Genomic DNA, 23,104 nt, shown 5'->3' on the forward strand with positions numbered 1-23,104 from the left:
CCTGCATACCCTGTCCTGTTGCTTTAAATTCTCACTAGAACACCAAATGTTCATTAATCTGCAGCTGAAAATACTGTAGTTCCCAAAAAATTCACTATTTACTCCTCCAGTGCCAAGCTGTTTCGGGAACTTAATGAAACACAAAAACTGAGGGAAACATAAACATATTGAGTAGGAACAAGTAAAGCTTTGCAAAAGTTCAATAAGGGAGAGTGACAATCTTCTCATTTACACCACGCCCCGCTCTTTTCCCACGACCAACTCAGCTGACCGTAGGCGTTTCACTCTTTCAGTTAAATCCTATCGCACTTTATCACGACCTTTGTGAGCCAATCATCGACACCGTTCCTCTCTCTGCTGCTGTCATTTCAGTCAAATCGATCGATCGTCGAACCTCCACCTCATTCACCTGCAGTCCTCATCACATTCTAGGCCCAGGGGTCCATCCACTGAGCTCATCAGGAGGCCTGTGCCTCATTGCATCCATCCACATCTTCAGCTCTCACTCCTCCGTCACCACCACCACAGGGGTATTCTGTACAACCCACAGCATCACTACCCCTTTAAGGTGATGTCATAATGCTGTTTAGCTGAGTTAACACTCTTCATATTAATGAATGTATTGACATTATGAACACATGTCAGATAACTCAATTTGATCATTCTTTCCTGATTGAAACGGGGGTCACAGACTCTGGAGGACTGAACCTGAAGAATATATAAATGGCTCAATAAATAAATCAGTGTCATTAAATGCAAAAATGCACATAATAAGTTATTTCTGCTTAAACTTGATTTAATGTGCCTCTGTATTTTATTTATTGAGCCATATCTTTCTTTATTTATTTCTGCTTCTGCCAGGTTCAGTCCTCTGTAACAGGGTTGTGCAGTTGGAAAGAAAAGAGATGGACGAAAGCTTTGTCGGATCTGGTCTCTTTCATTGAATTTGTTGATGTTCACAAAACTTTGGAACAACATCGTCAGCATCATCCTTCGCCCACATCATAAACACGCACACACACAATGGTGTCGGAAATCCTTAATAGTGCAGTAGATGTTATAACACGACCGGCTCGAGCCTGTTGGTCAGGACGTGAGGGACAGTGACGGGGGCAGAGGAAGGAGGACTGGCTGTTTCAGTTCCAGTGACTTCACAGGAAATTCTGTCCACTTTGGACCTATTGTCTCCAATCTGGCAGGATGAGATGCGGTAACATGCTGTGATCAGGATGTGTTTTTGCTCGTGTTTGATTTCTTTCATCACATTTTCCACAAACAGGAGAAACGACTTACAATCTGATCCGCCTTCGTGGCTGCTGCTGTTTGTGACTTATGGATTTTTTTCCTAACCTCGTAATCAGTTTCACAATGTGTTCAGTGTGACGTTTGACAGCAGGGTCAAAGGTCAGCCCACACTCACCTCTGAGTCATTTCAGCACACTGAAATAAAACCTGAACAAGTGATGCACTTTTACATAAAGAAGTCTGTTTATTATTTGATATATATATATCATATGCATCTTCATATAATACTTCTAATACCAGTAAGTCAAAAATAATAATCATATTATATTTATATATATAGATATATAGAAAACTAATCCAATAATCTACTTTTTACTTGGACTTTACTTCCTTGTAAAAAACAACATGGAGAAACGTATAATCTTATCCCCAGCTTCAATATAGGCGCTTTAAGGGAGCAAAGAAGATAATACAAAAAAGAAAAGTTACACCTGAACGTTGCATCTTATAGAACTAGAACATCTGTCAGCAGCTAGTAATGGTGACCATGTTGGTTTAAGACACAGAAAGAGGTTGTTTTTTTTTTTTCCTTTGCTAGAACATCTTTGACAAATATGTTTTTGTTTCGTTTTTAAGATTCAGTTGAGATGGCTGAAAAAGTTGAAGATGGCTGGATTTGGAGACTGAGAGACAGAACATTAGATTACACCGGTCTCATTACACACTTTGAAGATGAAGGGGACGAGGGAGAGAGTGGGACAACAGGGAGGGAAAGAGGAGAAAGAGGGAAAGTGTGGGAAAGTAATCCAGAGCAGCGGGGTGTAGAAAGTTTACTTCATGTGCTTCTCCACCAGTGATCTGCATTTGTAAACAGAGGGGCAGCGGCACAAACAGCGCAGAGTCCTCTCCCCTCGTCTTCTCTCGCCCTTCCCCAGCATCCCTCCCCTCCTCTGGGTGCCCTCAGGGAGGTAGCCGTGTCACAGTTGGCAGGGAGAGATATCCACTCTAATCCATTTAGCTGTGGCAGTCTTCACACGTTTTATCAACCGTCCTAATAGCATTCCCCCCCCCCCAAAAAAAAACCCACCCTTCCCTAAAACTCTCGATATGTAGAAATGAAAACATGGAGGCAGGCTGTTTCAGGGCTGTGGACACGGATGAGGCCATGGATTACGGACCATCCGGAGCCGTGGACGGGCCCTCGTGTCTGTCAAGGCCAGAGACGCAGGAGGGCTGTACCACTGCGACCCCCCCTCTGTTTGAGGAGCCTAGCTGGGCAAGCTGGGGTCAAGAGGAGGCATCAAAGCTGTATGGGAACAGAAGAAGAAGAGAAAAAGATGTTATTATTACAGCATAACTTTTTGGGGGCATTTATCCTTCACACAGGAAAGCATCTGAGACACCTTATGCCTGTATGTTTGGTTTGGAGTGTCGGCAGTGTTCATTTTGGCTGTTTTAAGCTGTTTTCCAGATGATAATGATGTGCTTTACTCACATATGGGCTCAATCGGACTTTGTACTAAGGAGCTGGCAGCCTAAAGATTGTTTAACATCTGGTCCAACTGATTTGTACATCTGCATTCACAAATACAGCTCGTCCGGGTAATGTCCAGCAAAGAATGGCAGCACATAGTGTTGTTTGGTGATGACCATGCCTTCTGCAGGGCAGTGACCTTTTTATGTTTTGCAAGACGATGACTGTCAGCTCATCTGACTTCCTGACATGTTGTAATTCCTACATTGATTTCTGAATCGAACAAAAATGTTTAATTCTCACATACAGCTCTTGTCTTTTGACATATAAATGTATAGAAGTTTTAGCAAAGTTAGTAGTTATTTGTCTAGTTTCAATCAACAAAACCAAAAAAATTAGTGTAGTTTTAGTAAGAGAATTACTGTCCCTCTGTTATTCCTGGTCACTTAGCACAGCTACATGTTCCCTCCACTGCAGAGCAGAATCATTCAAATTTTGAATTCGCTCACTTGTTCAGAGTTTATTCAAATGTTTTAATAAACCATCAATTCTGCAAATGGTCGGCAAGTCAGTCAAACTGCATCTCCCAAGATGCTCCATGTTCGATCTGTGCCCGAGTTCTTTCACTGTACATCAGTTATAGCAAACACTAGTGTGACTTTACTTTTACCCTCAGAATTTAGCATTTTTAAGCTGTATAAGTATATAAATCAAGTAAATTGTTGTTGAAAACACTTTTAATGTACAGTATTTAGGCAAGTTTTAAGTACGATGTAAACTCAAAAAAATTGAGGAAACCAATTACCTCAAAATTACCAAGTAAAGCAGACGAACAACTTTGAGTTGTTTAAACTTTTTAGCTCATACAACTTAAACTTAATGGTTAATACGTTTATTCTGAGGTAATCGGTTCCCTGTGTACAGATTTCCACCTAATTTTTAGTCCCAGGAACTATTTTCAGGTAAATGAAAGGTAAATTCAGGCCATTGTTGTCGAGTTTCCACTGTGATCTAAAGTACCATTGGGATAAGGCAAATTAGTCTGCTGGCAGATGAAAAAGTGACGGCTTTACAAGTCATTCTTGCACGCCTTACGTTGACTTCATCGCTGGGCCATGTGCTACACTGTCTTCTGTAGATCCATGTTGGTGTGTCAAAGCACAAGGAACAAAAAAAACAACTGGTTTGTCGCTGCACGTGTATTTCATGAGAAGTCATATGTAATGGCAATATTAAATTAACCTATTTTATATGAGCCATGTCTCTCTGCCTCGTTCAGCTGTGTGAAGTCAGGATTACTCTTCTCTTTTAATAGGAAGTCCAGACCACAATTATTTTGCTGAATAATTACTGGCACAGTAAGGCACCACTAACATTCTGCACGGCAAAGCATTTCCCAGGAAGCATTACTCAATTTCATGGTGATGAATACTCAACCATTAGCAATACAAACAGATAAAATTCCAACCTAATTCTCTGTTTCACTGCAGTCATTTTCACTTTGTCGTGGTAGGAACAGCACAGGTGTAACTAATAACATTAACGATGTCTCCGCTCTATTCAAATGCCCCAGTAAGTCATGGCAGTGTGACAGTGTGAGAGCCAGCATGCACAAAACAAGGAGCCTGAAACTGGAGCTGCTGCCTCTCACACCATCACAAACACTGAACCTTTAAAAGTGCAGTTTGTAAGAACTGGCATCCTATCGAATTCATACTACAACAAATAGGGGGCAGCATATCACTAGAATAATCGCTAACTGCTGCTAAGTGTAGCAACCATTAGCTAGATAGTTCAGTTAGCCATGCAGCTAGCAGTCCAAACTGGGAGCTCGGAGCTCAGAGTGTTGGTGTCTTGCACAGGAGCTTTGGACAAGGACGGGGCGGGGCTAGCTGGTTAGCATGCTAACCTCAGTAGATATCTCTGCAACACAATACATAGACGCCACAATGTCAAAACTGTTATTTCTCCACATTAAATTGACAATTTTGGTTAATTTTTGAATGTTTTCAACTAAAAGTGTTCTTCGGCCCAATCCCCAGAGCAACTGTGGACGATGTACATTTCCACAAACCATGAATATGTTGAAACTTTGCTTTTATCCATGTTACAACTTTGTACTTAGGATCAATTTTAAATTTTATCTCATGAGAATGCAGTGCTTATGGTCTAGTTAGGTTTAGGAAAACACACTCATCATCATGTTTTGGCTTAAAATACCTGCTTTGGTTGCCGGATATTGTCTTGACGATTGTTGAAACTCAGTCTTGAACTGCGGTCACTGGCTTGAGAGCTTTCTTGTCTGTAACTCCACCATTATCACCTCTGCCTCGCCATATGAAAGTCAGTTCATGAATATGTGATGTTAACGCGATATGACACCTTTTGTTGAAATGTCAATATGATATGTAAGCCTATGACACGTACAAATATGAATGTATCAGTAGTTTGCAGAGAAACATTAACTCCCAAATTTTTATCCTGGCAACTGTTCCCACAGTAGTCATTAGTCTGCAGCTGTAAATGTTAACAAGTTGGTAATAAATGGATTTGGGTCCAGATGCACCAGCCAAGGGGATTTTTCACAGTCTGACAACCGAAAGATGTTCTTGGCTCGTAACTAAACCGTTAACCATCAACACGGCATTTAACTGCCACTATTTAGAACTCGTCATGCAGATAGACAGACAGACAGACAGAGAGACAGACGCATAGATAGATAGATAGATAGATAGATAGATAGATAGATAGATAGATAGATAGATAGATAGATAGATCGTAACCCAAAAACCCTTGGAAGCACATAAAAGAGACAAAGAGTTTGAGCGAGTAAGATGTTCATCACTGCGGACTTTTGTGTTGCTTATCAGTGACAGATCCTTTTGTTCCAGCCTGCGTCTGTCTCCGCCACAGCGCAGAGCCAGGGGACCTGACTTCAGTCAGCACTGTTAGCACATCCTTGTTGCTTTTTCTCTGAGCTTGCAAATTGTCTACTTACATAAAGTACACCTACTTCTTCTTTGCCTCACCTGAGTCACTGGGGCACACGCATAGAAGGCAAGACGAGGTCAAAGGACTTGAGTGAAAGAAATGTAGGGAGACGCGTTCATCCACAGGTAGAAAAAGTCACCGTGTATATGGGAATGACCATGAGAATGTGTGTGAATTTTGTGCGAGGGGTTGGCGTGACAATCCTCGAGGGGGAGGTGTGTCTTGTCTTGCAGTCATTAAATATTAACACAGCCATCTCGCCCTCCCACTGGGGCCTGATTGAAGATGTAGGATACACACGGGGACAGCGTAGGGTCACCTCTAGCTCTGTAGTCCCACTGTAAACCCACTGTGATTACACCTGGGCCAGACCAAGCATGCAAACACATTACTCATCTGAGGCCTGGACTAACTCAAGGGCTGACCCCGCAATGACACAGGATCACAGCAGAATATAAGGGAGAGATCAGGAGATTTCAGTCATTCTTTTATATAAATCACAAACACCCTCCGAGCAGACTTTTTAATGTAAATAGGTTTCGATACTGCCGCTAAACGAATCCCACTGTATGGTAAAATAGAATAATGGCAGCTAATTACAGGATTATGGGCCCTTGTGGAAAGAATACACAATGACCTTCATTGGCTGATCTTCTTCTTTCAAAGACTCTAATTAACAGAAAAGAGGCTCATGAAAAAGAAACAAGGTGGAGAGGGTGCTTACCTGTCCCATAGCTTGACATTTCTACAGTTGTTGGTGCAGCAGCCGGCTGATATCAAAGCTGTGACAAAGACAGACGGGGAGAGAGACACAGGAGGACGTGAGTTTTAAATGTGTTGTTTTGACAAGAGAAGAGCACCTCATTAATCGAATGACTCTGAGCTGACGTCTGTCTGTTTGGACTGCCAAAACCAGGGAAAATGACTCATTAATAAAACATGGTGATGGAGTGGCACCAGTTTGTTTGTTATCAGCAGAAATGTATGCAAAAGGTGGGAATGTTTGGGCTATCAGTGAACATATCTTTGTCTCCAGTCACTCAAAAACTGACTGAACCATATATTGACTCTTTGGAACTACATGCTTTATCACAGAGAATTAGATGAGAAGATGGACACCACTGTCGTGTCTGTATAAAGTACGGAGCTATAGCCAGGAGGTGATTAGCATAGCTTAGCAGAAGGACTGGAAGCGGGGGGAAACAGCTAACGTGGCTCTCTTCAAACCATTTCCTTCTGTCAAGATATGGAAAAGTCATTGCAAGCGGCTGTTCGCCAAGAATTAGCAACAGGATGTTTGTTACAAAACCACACATTTTTTGTTTTTGCATTTTTAGTTTGTTTTCAACCAAAATTACTATTGGCAGGTTTTTAAAACACAGGTAAACCCCCCAAAGTAGGCCATTGACTTGTTTCCCATTTCCAGAAGATGTGAGAAGATCCTGTTTTTTTTGTTTTTTTGTTTTCCTGGTGTGTCACAGTCCACATCACAAATGCACCAGGAGACCAGGGACGGGTAGAAAACAGCAGATCATATAACTCATCAGACTGTAACCACATGATGTTAAAACTTGTTTTTAAAAAGTCTTAAAGGATAACTACCGTTTTTTACAACCTGGACCTTATTTCTAGCAAAATATATGATCATTTACTCACCCAGATAACTTTGGTGTCATCTGAAGTCGTTGTGATCCGAGTGATCCAGGCACCGAAGCGCAGCCTCTATGAGCATTATCTGCCACGAAACTAGTTCATTTCACCAATATTTTGTTACGATATGCTAGTGCTATTCCCCTCTGAGTCCGGGCTCGTCTTTTGTCAACATCAACAATAGTAGGTTCCCCTACTACCTCTGACCTGGAAGATGTCGTCTCTGAGCTGCGCGCACACCCGCGACAGCCCGGCTTGTTTACCCGTAGCTGCTACTGCTAGTTTGACCCCGGATGTTGATAACAGACGAGCCCGGACTCAGAGGGGAATAGCGCTAGCATATCGTAACAAAATATTGGTGAAATGAACTAGTTTCGTGGCAGATAATGCGTTATATAGAGGCTGTGTGTCGCTGCCCCGTCACTCGCATCATATGGATATATCGGCGCTACACCGGATCTAATTTCGTCCGAACGACTTCAAATGACACCAAAGTTATCTGGGTGAGTAAATGATCATATATTTTGCTAGAAATAAGGTCCAGGTTGTAAAAAAACGGTAGTTATCCTTTAACCAATAACATTCTGAATTAGACGCGTCGTTTTTCTGGAGTAAATGATGGAAATAGCTACGTGTAAGGAGTGAGACATCTCGCTTCATTCTAATCTCTGCTGAGAGTTGTACATGCGCAGTACCCATCGGGCAGCCAACACAGACGTGGTACTGACATGGAGGCCAGTGACAATATTGTTACTTTTTCATAGGCTCTCTCTGAAACTCAATGTCAACTGAATGATATTCGAGCACTGCTTTAAAAGAAGAAACTTAAATGCATATCATTGCAGCGTGCTGGAAAAGGGGTGAAAATTAGCGTGTACACCCAGGTGTTGTGTTTCCATCATTACAGATCAGAGCTGGAGCCGACAACTGACCATGACTAGTCATTTGAAACGTTATTGAATGCCAACTTTACCCTTCCCTATTGAAGACTGGATGTTAGTGGTTGCTAGTTGGTTGATTTAAACACAATCAGGCTGGGTGTTTCCCCTTGCTTCAAGCCTCTATGCTAAGCTAGGCTAATTGCCTCCAGGCTCTAGCTCCATACTTCATGCACAGACAACATCACTATTCTCATCTAATTCTAGCACAATTATGTCAATTTGTACAGCATGTTACATCTCATTCAACTATCTTATATCATTTTTTGCTATAAAGTCAGAGCATGGTATAACATAAGAAACAATCTAGACAGGAAAGTAGCTGAGCTAGACATAGACTCATTAAGGAGCATCAGGATGGCCACCACTTCAGATTTTGCTGTACAGAGCAGCAACTTTTCCACACTCCCCCCTCGTCTGTTTCAATCTCTGCTGCAATGGTGCAGGTGACAGCGAGCGGAGCGGCTGCAACCTTCACATGTTCGCTTACTGTGAATCATAATGTACACACACATGCACACCTACAGGCAGACTGATTTATCCAGCCCTTAATCTCAGAGTTTATCGAAGGGGGCTGACAGTGAGACATTGAAACAAGGATTTATTTTGCTTCAGGAGTGACGGACTAAACAGCTGTCCAGCTGAAGTGCAACACATCCCACCCTCACACTCAGACACAATGACTGTCCTTAAGCACAAGGCAAGCTCTTGACTCTATCTTGACATCCTTGACCAAACACTCGTGTGCTGCTCGGTTTTTGTTCGCTGCCAAACAAAATGGTGTTACTCTGAAGCAGTTTTAAAGGTATAGGTCACTCAATATTTCTCCTCAGACTCTCTGGCTCTGTGAGCACATCTGGTCACAACTTGGTTCGGTTCAGAAGTGGAAAAATGTCTTTGCCTGAAGCGGTCCGAGCTTTAAAAAAGAAAATGTTATCCCTCTTTACCTCCTTTGCCCTTCAAAACAATTCTTTTATCCTTGCTCCCCTGCTTGATATCTCACTCTCGCTCTTTCTCTCTCTGCCAACCGTTTCCTCCCCATGAGCCCATAATCATGTTTTCAGCACATTTCCTCTCCTTGGCGCGCTAACATCTCTCATTAAAGATTCATAACGCTCTTGTGACCGCCGAGTTCTGCAAAAGATTCCAGTAGCCACCTTCACTACATTCACTGCCCCTTCCCTCACTCTGTTTATCTTCACGAGGGGGGGGGGGGGGCAAGACGGCGCAGATATGAAAACCCCCTTTAAAGAGTCGGGGGATGCAGCGGTGGGCTGGAGGGTGTTTTTATTTGGAGGTCAGCGTGTGTGGAATGGAATTGATTTCACGGCTAAAGCAGAGCTCATAGACCGGGTACAAAGAGGTAAATACACGATCACATCTCACTTCCTTCTTACACACCAACACAAACAAAGACGCAGAAAGTCTAAGGGAGGTGGAGCTGATGGCTGTTCAGGTGGTACATCTGAATGCCGGACTTTGCCCGAACATGCTCTGATGGATCAATACAGAGTGGTCTATCAGTGACACCCGAGCAGTTTCCGATGTGGTTTTGAATTGATGCTAGAAATAAAACCAGCACTTATCGAATCTTACAAAGAATGAGACGATCCAGACACCGGTCTGAATTCATGCAGGTCGTATTAATTCAAAATAAATAGTGAGCCGAGTACCCTCCGTACAATATGATCAGTGCCAGATGTGTTCCAGATGAATTTTCATAACAAACACATGCTTGGTCTCCACTCTGTCCCTGAGCTCAGAGCCGTGTCTGGTGCGTCCAGATTAAGGATGTTTTCACACCTGTAGTTCGGTTCATTTAGGAAAAAGAATCATACATTTTTGCCTTTTATTTCTGGTCTGGTTCCTGTTCACACTGACTCCTTACAAACAAACCACGGAGAGTAAACATGAAGTCATACAGACTGACAGGTAACTTGCCGATTGGACAGTTTTGGTGATTGTCATCCTGCGTCATCATGACCCATGTGGGGAAATCAAACACATACACTGATGTGTTTAAGCCGTTTATGTTATTTAATGTCACAAAGAGGTCAAGAAGAAATAGCTGATTCAAATCCTTATTAGTATTATTAGACTGCAAATCTACTGCAGGTTAAGAACAATGAGGTAGAGACCGGACAAAGTGAAGGTTGGTCTTACTGAGGGATCGCTGTCACGCATGTGTATGATGGACTCAAACTGAGTGAACTGACAACCTAGCCTACACTGTGTAGGTTAAAAGCAGTTTAAAGAGCTTTTGACCTATTAATCAGAGAAAATATCCGTGAAAACAAGCAGAGCTAATGTTCTTATAAGCTGCAGATCAATAATAAGATCATGTCATGAACAGTTCACAGCCGGCAGATGGAGTTATTAGTAAATGAGCTTCGGATTCTGTGCTGAAATCACATATCTATTATCAAAAATCCACACCAGAGTCCACCTGGGAGCAGAACGAGACCCACCTTCTCATGGTGTCTCGGTTTGTTTGTTTGGTCCGCTCCAGGGTTCGAGTGATCTTTCACGCCAGCCCAAACGAACCCCACTAACGAGGAAAAATGCACCAGGGTCCGTTTTACCAGAACCAAATAGATAAACACCCTCATTTTCAAACATGCCAGATTTCTGCCTAATTACAGGCTGCAAACAAACCCGACTGTCCTGTCACCATGGCAGAGCCATCCAAAGTATGAGTGGCAACATTTTAGAGGACGACAGCCGTCCTGTGAGCTGTCCTTTCTGACTCACTCTGAAACATGGAGTACCAGGAGCTCTTTTTAATGCAGCTCCTATTATGTTTATATGTTAATGTGTCCTGTTTTTTGACTGTCATATGATGTGATTTTAATGTATCTTGTGCACATGCAAGCAAAATTTCCGCCTCTTGCACGCAAAAGGTAAGCCAGAAGGTACTGTGCTTAAAAATGGTGAAATGAGAGCGTGCTGCGTACGCGCCTCTGCCTGCTGATTTATAGTGATTACTGTGAATGCTATGATTTTAATAAATGTAGATAATTAGTGCTCCTTTTATGTTGACAGTTTTTGTTAAGCGCCCAGCCAACTGTGGCTTTTTGACTCTTTCTCTCCCCCTGACCCTCCTGAACAGCACCCTCTCTGTGCTCCGAGAATGACTAATTAATACAAATTAAGCACTGAGCGCGACTATCAACAAAGCAGCCTGCTGACGCTGTTGGCTGTCTCCATCCTCCGACCCTCGCAGTGGTCCGTCGAGAGCCTCCCAACGCAAACACACAGAAAGTCTACAGGAAGTGCAGCTGATGGCTATTTAGAAAGTACACTTGAAAGCTGTCTGAACATGCTCTGACAGATCGATATAAACATACTGTAGAGTGGTCTAGCAATGACATCCCGGCAGTTTATGAATGTGTTTTTGGATTGAGGCATAAATGTATGTCTGTTATATCGGTGCAGAACCAATATTAAGCCCACCAGATTCGTTCCAGATGTGATCCAGATTATTCTTCATAACAAACACATGTCGGCGAGGCCTTGTCATCGCCCTGCTGTACGAAGGTTGGCGCCCTTCTGCTCCTGAGCTCATTAACTTGTCTGGGATGTCTAGATCACTTTCACACACGCTTGATATTTTTGTCTCATTGCATCATTTTCAGTCTGGCCCCTTTGTCGATAAAACTAGATGAAACTGCGATGCTTACAGTTATCTAGCAGCACAGTCAGTAAAGGAGGACACTGCATGACGGATCTGAAGCAGCCAGCCAGCAGAAACAATGCAGTTACTTGTTCAACGCATCAAACTAACTTAGTTCTGGGTCTTAGGACTCAGGCTTCACCCGGTCAAGCACAAGAACAATTAGTGTAAATGGATTTGCTGTCTCACACACACACACACACACAGGTCACAAGATTACAAACTGCTGTCTTGTGATGAAGCAGTCCTGTTAACGCACAGCTGGCATGTGCCTAAACCCAGAGAATCCATTTAAAGTGAACTTTATCAAACTCTGCTCTTTCTGAGCTACAGCCAGCATCCGCGACCTTTTCAAGGACAGTTATGAAGTGAGAAAACATACAGCTCACTTGGATGGTGTTTGTTGATTTAGTTACGGGCAGGGCATTAAAACCAAAATTGGATTTAACGGGATGTGAGAGACGTGTAGAGGGAAGAGGGATCCTTGCGGGTCAGAGCAAGAGTATATAGATAATGTGATTACTCCAGAATAATGTGGGGCCTAAGCTCCCTTAAATTCCACCTCTGTACACCAGCGCTCGAGTGAAAGGCTCTAAATTTCCCCACAAAGAGATCTGTGAGATTGGCTGGGGAGACTCTGCTCCCACACTGAATAAATCACTGTTCCGGATGGGAAACCCTTTTCCCTCGGCAGGCAGACACCAATTATTAACTCCATATAACTCATAAACGTACAGTTCAAGAAAGCGCTGTTAAAAAATAAGATAAGATCTCTTTTGTTTTAATGAAAATTGGTGGAATAAGCAATAAGCAAGCAATAAAAATAAGGCAGCTCTGGGAAGAAAGAAAAAAAAAACCCTGAATGAGTGGTGTCAAAACCAGTAATCAAGTTGTTATTGATGTCTGCATCAAGCCAGCGAACACATGAAGCTTCTCTCCTCGGGGCTCCTCATCTCTCAGTCCTCTTTGATCCGTCCACCCTCCCTCTCCCTCCTTCTCTCAACTTACAGGATCAATGCAAGGTAATTTCACATGGCCGTTCCCTCAGATCCCCTAAAAATCTGCCACATAAATTATTCAGGCCGGCTGGGCAGGAGAGCCCATGGAGATGCATGGTAGATCAGTGACCTTCCGTTTAGCTAGCAGTCAGTCAGACAAGCAGAGAGACAGGCAGTCAGTCAGTCCGTGAGGCTGCTTGGCAGGAGAGCTGCTTGTCTCGCTGTCCCTCAGGCAGCTGCAGTCAGTGCTCTTATGTGCAACTCTGGAGCACGAGGGCAAGTTCTGAATGCAAAATGCCGAGATTATGTGTGGCCAGTGCACATACAGCGAGTGGAAACAAAATGCAGGATATTTATGGAGTCAAGTCAGTGTTTGGTCAGTAGCTACAGTCTCACAGGAGACCCAGTCTTCAAGTCGATACCCTTTCAGGTCGGGGGAGTCTCATCTCTTTGGTCATCCAACGCCAACGTAGTGATTGACTCGCTAGTTGTCAGTCATGTACGTAGTAGCTGTCAGTGATGGAGAGACCTTGGCGGCTTGTCCTTCTCATTCAGATCAATTGAATTACACTAAGGGGGAATCTGTATTAAAAAATCATATCCAGGTGTCTCAATAATAAAATGGCTACAATGCTTAAAGCAGTTGCCTAAAACTAACCAAGTAGTTAAGAGACGGATTAACAACATTAAGAACAGTCAAAAGTCATTACATGTCATCATATGTGTGTTTGTCAGCAAGCTTTATTTTGAACATCCACCCAGACGTTGTATATTATGCATGGAAGACATCAATATCACACTAATGCACATGATTAGCAAGAAAGGTGAGGGTTATAGACATTCAGCTCTCTTTTTTGATTTGTTCAAGTGCTCTGCTGGGACGAGCTTACGTCATGTTACTTTGGTTACTCTGGATTGAGATGTCAAAGAAGTTGGTGAGAAACCGTGCACAAGAATTGTGTTTTGCAAATTATTTAATTAATTAAGTTCCCAAACGTTTTCACCAGTTTTTATCAGGTTTGACAGGTGATTCTTTCCACGCAGCTTTTGTGATCACTGAAAGTGAAGTTTTGGCTCTCTCCTCATTCACTTAGATAGAGGCCTAGTCTTGTAAGCCTGAAATAACTGCCAAGGGGCATTGCCAAGATGGCTGCTGACTGGCGAGACTTGCCAACAGGGACTTTGCTCAAAGTCATGAGACTATTGTGAGATTTGTTACAGAAGTTAAAGCAATACTAGTAGATGTTGCAAACTGGCTACAAATGGCAGTGAATAGTACATTTTAATACCAAGAAATATTTCAAAAGGACACCAAATGAACATAAGGACTAATGTACAGTATCTAAGGTCGTAATGGTCTCACATTTTGGGAAATACATTCATTCACTTTCCTGCTGAAATTTAGATGAAAAGGTCAAAACCACCTTTATGTTTTTTGCTTAGTTTGGAGATGAAGCTGGCAGGCTTAGCTTAACTTAGCATTTACAAGGAAAACAAATCCACCAACTAGAACCCCTCACTAATAAACTCCTTGTAACCTGTATGTTAAGGTAAGGTACGCTAACTGACTCCTGGCTCTATTGCCGTAGTTAATGCAGAGACATGAAAGCGTTATCAATCTAACTCTTGGCAAGAACATGGATAAACATCTTAAGTGAAGAGTGAAGCTATTCCTTTCAAGAAACAGGTGGATTCATCATCATCAGTGTATGGATATTTCTTTTTCGCCCATTTAGTTTCCTTGAAACCGTAGTTCCCTAAATCACCCGCTGCTTGTAGGAGAAAATTTGTCTTTCAGACTTGTGTCTCCTTTATCACTCCTATTTTATATGTATTTTAGGCTGATAAAATGGGTTGATAGCCATAGTAATCCATCTTAATGTCACTTTAACGATATTTTTATTATTTAAGCTAACATTTTCATGTCACATTATACTATGCTGGGTGTAAAAAACTGTAAGAGAGCAAAATCTGTCGTGCTGCTGTAATTAGTGGTAGCGTCTTCTGACTACTGTGTAACAACTGTAATGAAGTGGCAGCAGGTAGAAACAGCAAATAACTTGAAGCCGTGGGTACTGCAGTTTGGCTCACTGTGAGGCTGAAGAGAGACTGTGGAGAGACGAGAGCATGAAACTCACTGAAGTAGAGCTGGATAATTGGTGCCCTGTAGGCTGATCAAGCCTACAAGGGCTGTGTGTGTGCTTTTGTGTGTGTCTGTGCAGTCATTCTGCCTTTGCAATCTCGCACAGACGTACACACATCTAAATACAAAAAGGAGCATGCACTGAACATGCAACCACGTGTAAACTCATGCATCACATTTTGAATATTACCGGGGATTTTATGCTTCGTAGTGATCACACATGCTCATTTAGCTTCATGGATGGGCGCTAAAATTTGAAACCTTTGTCCTGAAATCACCCAGAGAGAGATCAGAGCAGAGCAGGAAAAAAAAACAGAATACTGTCAGAAAGATTTATAGAAGCGAGAGCTGTCACAACATCAGCCCTCAACTCTTCTTCTGTTGGTTTCGTCCTCCATCTTCAAGCCCCCACATCATCCCTCCACAGCCGTACACGGGCCCCTGTTGTCAGTCACATCGGTGTGGTATGCATTCTGCCATGACTCTCAAAGGTAAATTAAATATTTAAGCAGACTTTTGCAAGATAAACTGTTGTTGTCCTATTTTAACATGTCACCAGCCATTGCTCCTCAACGCTGTTGAATAATATACGAGGCCGGGCATACAGCAGCGTGTAGAAGACTCTGTGTGTGTGTGTGTGTGTGTGTGTGTGTGTGTGTGTGTGTGGCTCAGACGGGTGGGGATGAGACGCAGTACTGCTAATTTCTCTAGCTGTAAATGATGTAGGACCTCGAGCATCCCAGAACTCTTTGCTGCTTCGTGTCTGCATTTAATGACTTGCGTCTTCCCAGCTCCCACAAGCCTTCGGACCTCGATGACCCACGTCCTGAGGCTGAAGCTTGTTTACACTTTCTCTCCCCTCCCTAATGAAATCAACTAATCCTTTTGTAGCTGTGTCATGCTAATAAGCCCTCTGTGTTTAGATAGGAATAAAGCAATGTATTGCATCAGATATAAAAGAAAAAAAAGAAAGACAACATGTCGAGGCGGTTTGCTTCAGAACAATGCAATGAAATATAGAATAAAAGTAACATTTCATCACATACGGCCTGAAGGATGATACTGCATGATGATACTGCACGTTTCACCCAGCTCACTTACATTAAAGAAGTTAGAGTAAGATCTTTCTGCCATATTGGATAAAAAGACTTCATCAAAACAATAAAAGTACAATATTAAAGGTGCAATATGTAAGAATTGGCCACCTGTCAAGTTCATACTCAAAACAAATAGGGGGCAGCATGTCACCAGAGTAACAGCTAACTGCTGCCAACTGTAGCTTCACTTAGCTAGTTAGCTCTGTTAGCCGTGCAGCTAGCAGTTCAGACTTGGAGCTCAGACCAGGTGAGTGTTACACCTGGTCAGGGCTAGCTAGTTAGCATGCTAACTTCGATAGATACTTCTGCAACACATTACATCATGTCAAAACTGTCATCTATACACATTCTGCCTGACTTTTTTCAATTAAAATACTCACATATCACTCCTTTAAAGGAGACCTATACTTTCAAGACCATGTCAAAGGTCTTGAAAGTTAAAATGACCCAAGTCCGCGACAACAGGAGCTCCTCTCTCCCACAGAAAACCCTGCTCCTGCAACGCCTCGTCAGTAGTCCCACCTTTAATTCTGTGACTTTGTGACATCATACTGCCACTGTGTCACACATTTGCATAATTTGGCCTATATTCGCGGTCCAGATCAAGCTAACTGGTGGCTGGAAACAAGACACAGTCGACCGGAGACACGGTGAGTGGGCTGGCTCAGGCGTGTGTGAGCAGTGTGGGTATTCAGCAGGGGGCCAACCTGAATATTTGCATAATTTGTCTTTTTTAAGAGATATCAGTATAAATTTGGAAAAAGAACCCCATCAGCCTACATTTAGAGAAAGTATTAAAAAAGTAACATACCAGCACAGAAAATGACCTATTCCCAATAACATGTTTTACCTGCAGCTAAAGCTCTCACAAAGCCAGATGAAAGAGATAATTAAATGTACCTTTTGCTGTAACAGAAGAGGAAATGAGCCAGTCAGTCTGGAGCAGTGGGGGGTAATGAAATTGATTTCAATATCTCTGAGAGGAAATCTTGCAGACCAAAAGACATCACTGAAAGAACTAGTAAGAGATAATGATATAAATATAATGGGTGCGGTGCCAATCATTTCAGGTTGGTGGGATCAGCCCATCCATCCGCGGTAATGGGAGCTGCACACACATGCCTCGCTGTCATCCTCATCAGGGAAAACATTACATCTGATGCACATAATGCACAATATGGGCAGGAGATAAATTTATGCCCCAGGAAATGGATAACTACATCCCGGGTGTTGTGTAAGGGAGGGATAATAATGTTGTCAGCTGCAGCGGTTTTGACATGTTATGGTCACGATGTGTTATCTCACTTTCTATCCCTGTTTTAACAGATGGTGGGGCTCTAAAAACCATCACAGTGATGGCAGCAGCAAAGCAGGTCACCGCTGCTGCTTGATCAGTGAGACAAATGTACAACTGACAGGCACCACAGACAAAAGCCAACCGAGCGTTAAAGCAAGACGGTGCCACTTTTCAAAGAGGAAATAACACATTCGCTCTCTCACAGATTAAATGTTGAATTCATAAACATGAACACCACCGTGACTTATTCTCTACGACAAATAGCGACTGGTGGCTAATGTTAGCTAACTTTAATAATCTATAACATTGTTGTTACAGAAATGCCTTTTTGTTACATTCACACTTGTACGCAACAGGGAGCGGCGTCAGTGCTGGAGAACAGCAGTGAGTTCAACAGTTAATGATATGAAGAGAGAAAAATGTTCAGTGATGGATTTTAAAAAAGGACTTTGTCATTGAAGCCTTCATCAGTGAAGATGCCCCTCACAGTGAATCCCTTCATAAATGTTCCCACCATTCATTTGAATTACAAGATATTAAAGATATGAAATTGTGATTCTCAATCAATTTGTACTTGCCCACATGCTGTATGTATATTTCTATGTACAGCACTGATGGAAAGAGATAAAAAAAAAAAAAAAAAGATAGCTGATCTGATTGCTAGTGAGATTGTATGAGGGTTTTCTTGTTTTTGATGAAACAGATTTTTCTGTACATATAAGAGGCTCATAGATCAAGTAAACACTGCACTAGATCCCAAGATTATTAAGTCCTTAAAAACCACCATACGCATGCCAAGATTAGGAAACTGGCTTTAACCTTTTATGTTCCACAGAGGTGGAACAGAGCTCTAACACCTGAAGGGCTGGACACACTGATCCATTTGACCCAGTTTAAGACCCTTTTAGCGGCTGAGGGCAGTGTGAGTGTTTTTCATAGATTGTGTTTGGCGGGATTTGTTTATACTGTAGATACATTAAATGTACTGTATATGTTATACTGTATTTTTTCATTTGTAATTTTTGTCCTACATACACAGGCAGTGATGGAATATAAGTACAACTACTCAGTACTGTACTAAACTCTAGAGGCAAATATTGTACTTTTTACCCTTCCACATTTAATTAATATCTGTAGTTACTCATTACTGCGCAGGTTCCACACTCCATCAGAGCCAAATAAGCGCATTTTAAAATTTTAGCAGCAATTGGATAAAAGAATACTGGTGCCAATAATTGGAAAAATGCTAAATAATATAATGAAACAATTTAATGTAAAGATCTTTCAGACCTTCACTCAAGTACAAGTTTAATGGGTGACTTTCACTTTTACCAAAGAAATAGTTTACACAGGGCGACCATGAAAAGGAGAGTAACTACTGTCATTGGGTCACCCATTATCATAAAGGTTGAATGAATGACAATTAAAGGCACAGTACGTAATTTCTGCTGCTAGGGGTCCTTCTGTCTAAACGAAAAAAACAACATAAGTAGCGTGGGATCATGGGAGTTGTGTTCATTGTTTAACAGCCATTGCTGATGAAAATGTCAGAAATGTTCACGGATGATCTGTTAAAGTTTCAGTTAACCCTGGTGTCATGTTAAGTCATTATCGCCAACTTCCTTCCTCACTCTCTGACTCTCTCCCAGAGGTTATAGCACCAGGTAAATTTCTCTGTGTACGAACACTGATGGAAACATTTAGGATAATGCGACTACTCCCGACTGTTCTCGACCTGTTCTACTCCTCCACTGGGTTTTATCATTCTTCCATTATCCCATAATTGACACTTCGACTTGCTTTGAGTCGTACAAAGGTGCAGCGGTGACGAGGCACCCTGAAGATATAACTTCCAAAAGCTGCCAAACACACAGCTCAATAATCCTGCACACCTTAACGATGCTCTCTACTGCATCTGTCCGGCTCCACTCACCTCCCTCCTCCCTTCACTCCCACCTGATCACCTGATCCTCCTCACACTGCCAGCTCTCAGCATGACACGCAGCTCCAGCCGAAGTAAATGCAACATAGCTAAATGTGGTTACTGCTGGTGACTTTGGGACTGACAGAGGTTCCCCCAGGCCCAGTCCTGCCCTCATACGTGGCAGCCACTCAACTTCCAGTTAATTACCTGGCCTAGCAAGCTAATTTCCTCTCAGCTCAGTGGGCCGCTCCCCACTGGCACAACGTAAGAGGACAAAGACTGCTCTCCGTTCCACTGGGTTTGCGTGTCTACCGGATGACTGGGGCTACTGTGGAACATTTGTCACATACCTCTGGGGTTTGAGCCGGAGCGACGCGAGTACATGCCAGGCAGCTTGCTTCATAACTCACACAGCTACTTAGGAGCTGCTGGTGGTGGGAAATGTTTGGGAACATCCGACGACGGCTAACTGCTCGACATGCTCATAAATAAAGACTGAATTATCTGTTTTCACCTTTTTTTTTGACAGACAACAATAACATTGGCGTACATTGTAAACATTCATCTTGGCTATATTTGCAGTACATAATCATTCTCCTGCATCTTTCTAATTTATAATTTAGCCTGCCAAAAATATTTTTGTTGTCCAGTTGGAGACATTTCACACTCCACTTCCCTTTGACATTACTGCTGTCTGAGTATTTAGCTAAATTTACGGGTGTAGGACCCACAAAATAATGTGCATTGTTTGAGTATCAAAAGGCAAAGGTGCAATACGCGCCTCTTTGCTCCATCCAGAAGAAGCAAGTTTTAAAGCTGACGGCGGCTTGATTAAAAATGACAATGATATGCACCAGAGGTAGATAAACAAAATGCCTAATCATGCAGTCCTTGGTTAATGGCTGCTCTAATGGCCTATAGGCAAGGGTGTTTGGGATAATTGGTCTCAGGTGTGATTATAAATTCAAATGCCATGATGGCTTTTAAAAGTAACATTTTACCCCGTCGCAGGATTGTGAACCAGACATCCACCTTGAGAATCGCACGTCTCCGATGGCCTCAACCCGAACTATCTCTGGAGCGTTCAACCCGGCTCTCATTCCCTTACTGTTCTAAATGATTAACTACATCAAGCTGGGTACAATGACTTAACTTTAAAATGAGAAAGTACTACCCTTATCTACTGAAAATAGAAAGACAGGATTATGTGTCGGCATGGGCGTATGAAGCATTTAAAATGTGAGTGGGACAATTGTAACGGAGGTTGTGGGGTTCTTCCCTCGAAAATGTTATTTCATGTATGCTGGTGCCCTTTATCAGGTGGTTTGACACTTTATCTGGCTATAGTAGCATGAGAACAATTACTGGTAGGCCTGTATTGCCATTTCATCCACAGGAAGTGCCCTAGATCACATATTTGAAGATAATACATCTTCATTTCATCCCTTTCTTTCTCTCCCTCTGTTTAAGTCTCATTCGCCATCTTCCTTTCCTCTTTCCTGTCTTGTTTCCCTTCTTCCTGCCTAGTTCACTCTCACTGTTCGAGGCTTTTCTGGCCCACCTTAACCCTAACTCGGCATCGGCACATCAATGACTAGTTAATGTTTGTGGAGCATTTCCTGTGTATGTGTGCGTGCTCTGTGACAGTCTGCTTGTCAATGTGACTCGGTGAAAGGCAGCAGTTAAAATGCAGTAAAGAGTTTCATTAAATCATCCGTTCTCTCAATAATTAAGCAGAATGGATGCAAAAGCTAATGAAGCACAGACGCCTCGCTCTGAAAAGAACAACACATTTCCGACATGGTGAAAGTGAAGAGGGGGACGAAACCAATCATTTTAAAACAGGGTGCCGTATAATAGGCTGCGGCACCCATCTGTGTTCGAGTCAATCTTCACAACGCCGCGCCATTTAGCAAGTTGAACTAGTAATGAAAGGTGACACTGGGATGGTAGCTGTACAGAAGAGGCTATCTGGTAATAATACTAATCCGTTTGAGTTACAGCGGCCTAATGCTCCTCCATATCCTTTCATGCCAAGCAGCTGTGACAAACAGTTGAGTTTCTTCATGCCGCTTAGGCTGCGAGAGTTCACAATTTGTCAAGGGGATGCTTTCCATCCATCGCCTTGGCATACGGTCGAGGAAGAGGAGGACAGAGCTCCAGTCAGAGCCACTCAGAGGAAGAAGACAGAAAGAAGGAGAAAGGGAGAGAGAAGGAGAAAGGGAGAGAGAAGGAGAGGAAGAAAACAGCCAGTAATCCACTCAAATACTTCCTCAACCCTCTTTGCTCAGCTCAGCCTGGCAAATGCTACATCCTCCAACTTCCTCCAGAAAGAGGGCTTTGTAATCAGAGTTTCCCCTCCGTCCGACAGCTGGTTGTTCACACTGGCAGCCAATTAGGATGGAAGGAGCGAGGGAGAGACAGAAAGGGGGAGAGGAGGGAGGGAGATAGCCTGGCTCTCAGTGACAGTGGTGGAGAGGGAGAACATTATCTGTGGCCAAAGCCTCTGTGATGATTTCCTGTTGCACTGACGGGCAGCAGCACTTCTAAACAACAGCCAGAGGAGCTGGATAGTCTGAACCGATGCTGCGATTATACACATTAAAAGAATCAATGAGACAGTCGGATGATCTCTGCTAATTGGATCAGATATTTTATGCTGAAGAATGGAGAATCACATTGCCAGCGTTCGTCTGCTCTCGTTAAATCAAAAGACACCAAACAGAGTTGGACATTAATATGCACAAGTTCGCGAGACACTTGCTTCAAAGATTCAGTTTCTGTTAAAGGAAAACTTTATTTGTTTAACCGACTGTTCACAAGCCCTGACCAACATGGTGGGGTCGTTTGGAAACTCTCTCTTATATCATGAAAAAAGCTCACTCAAATGTATTTCTGAAAATGTGTCCTCATTTTAGATTTACAATGCCGAGGTTTTATAGTTTTTAAGAAGTTTCCAGAGGCGGCGAGTCACGTTGGGCGCACCTGATTTGCATAAAGTAGCCTACAGCTCGACGTTATGCCAACGAGGAGCAGGCAACACAACACTGAAAAATGCATTGCATGGTTGCTTACACAGAAAATATTTGGGAAGCATGGAATAGAAGGATCCTGCGGACACACACCATAAGAATTGATTAAATAGTGTGTTTATCTGCTCTGACCTAACATGAAAACGTTAGCATGTCTGGCTAACTAGCTTTCTACTGAGGAGTACATCATCAGCTAGCATTAGATCATTTGGGGGGGTTCCAGGCTACATTACACACACATATGTTCATGAATAGGATATCCACTGTACTATTCCCCCACAGTTAGGGAGCCAGTTCTGGATCACAGTTTGTGCTAACATTAGCAGCTGTCCTGAACAATATAGCATGTGTTTATCTGTTTCCTGTCCAAGTATTTTACTACAAGGAGCTAAGCTTCAAAGTAGGGATTATGCCAGACCAAAATAACAGCCTGAACTTACATTTTTCCTTATAATACTACACATAAGTAGCACTACCTTGCAATACAACAGCAACAATTTTCCTTTATTCCGATGTCTACTATATGGATCATTAGTTAAAGTTGCAATAGGTAAGAGTTGGCCACCTGTTGAATTCATATAATAATATCATAATATTGATTTTTTTTTTACATGGTTTTCATTTTAAAACGACTCAGCCAGA

General features: G+C 42.5%; 1 protein-coding gene across 1 annotated transcript in view; it reads right to left on the minus strand.

Annotated features, from left to right (window-relative positions):
• Positions 1-1,532: 1,532 nt before the first annotated feature.
• ccdc85al (coiled-coil domain containing 85A, like) overlaps positions 1,533-23,104 on the minus strand; it is a 29,302-nt gene continuing 7,730 nt past the window's right edge. Inside the window, exons 3-4 of the mRNA XM_084375001.1 lie at positions 6,435-6,492; positions 1,533-2,551 (exon numbers count right to left, since the gene is read on the minus strand). Coding sequence (XP_084231127.1) covers positions 2,533-2,551; positions 6,435-6,492 — 77 coding nt within the window. The 3' untranslated portion in view covers positions 1,533-2,532. The remainder of the gene's footprint in view (positions 2,552-6,434; positions 6,493-23,104) is intronic.

This window comes from Pagrus pagrus (assembly GCF_965226575.1).
Source record: "Pagrus pagrus genome assembly, chromosome: 2".
Lineage (NCBI taxonomy): Eukaryota > Metazoa > Chordata > Actinopteri > Spariformes > Sparidae > Pagrus > Pagrus pagrus.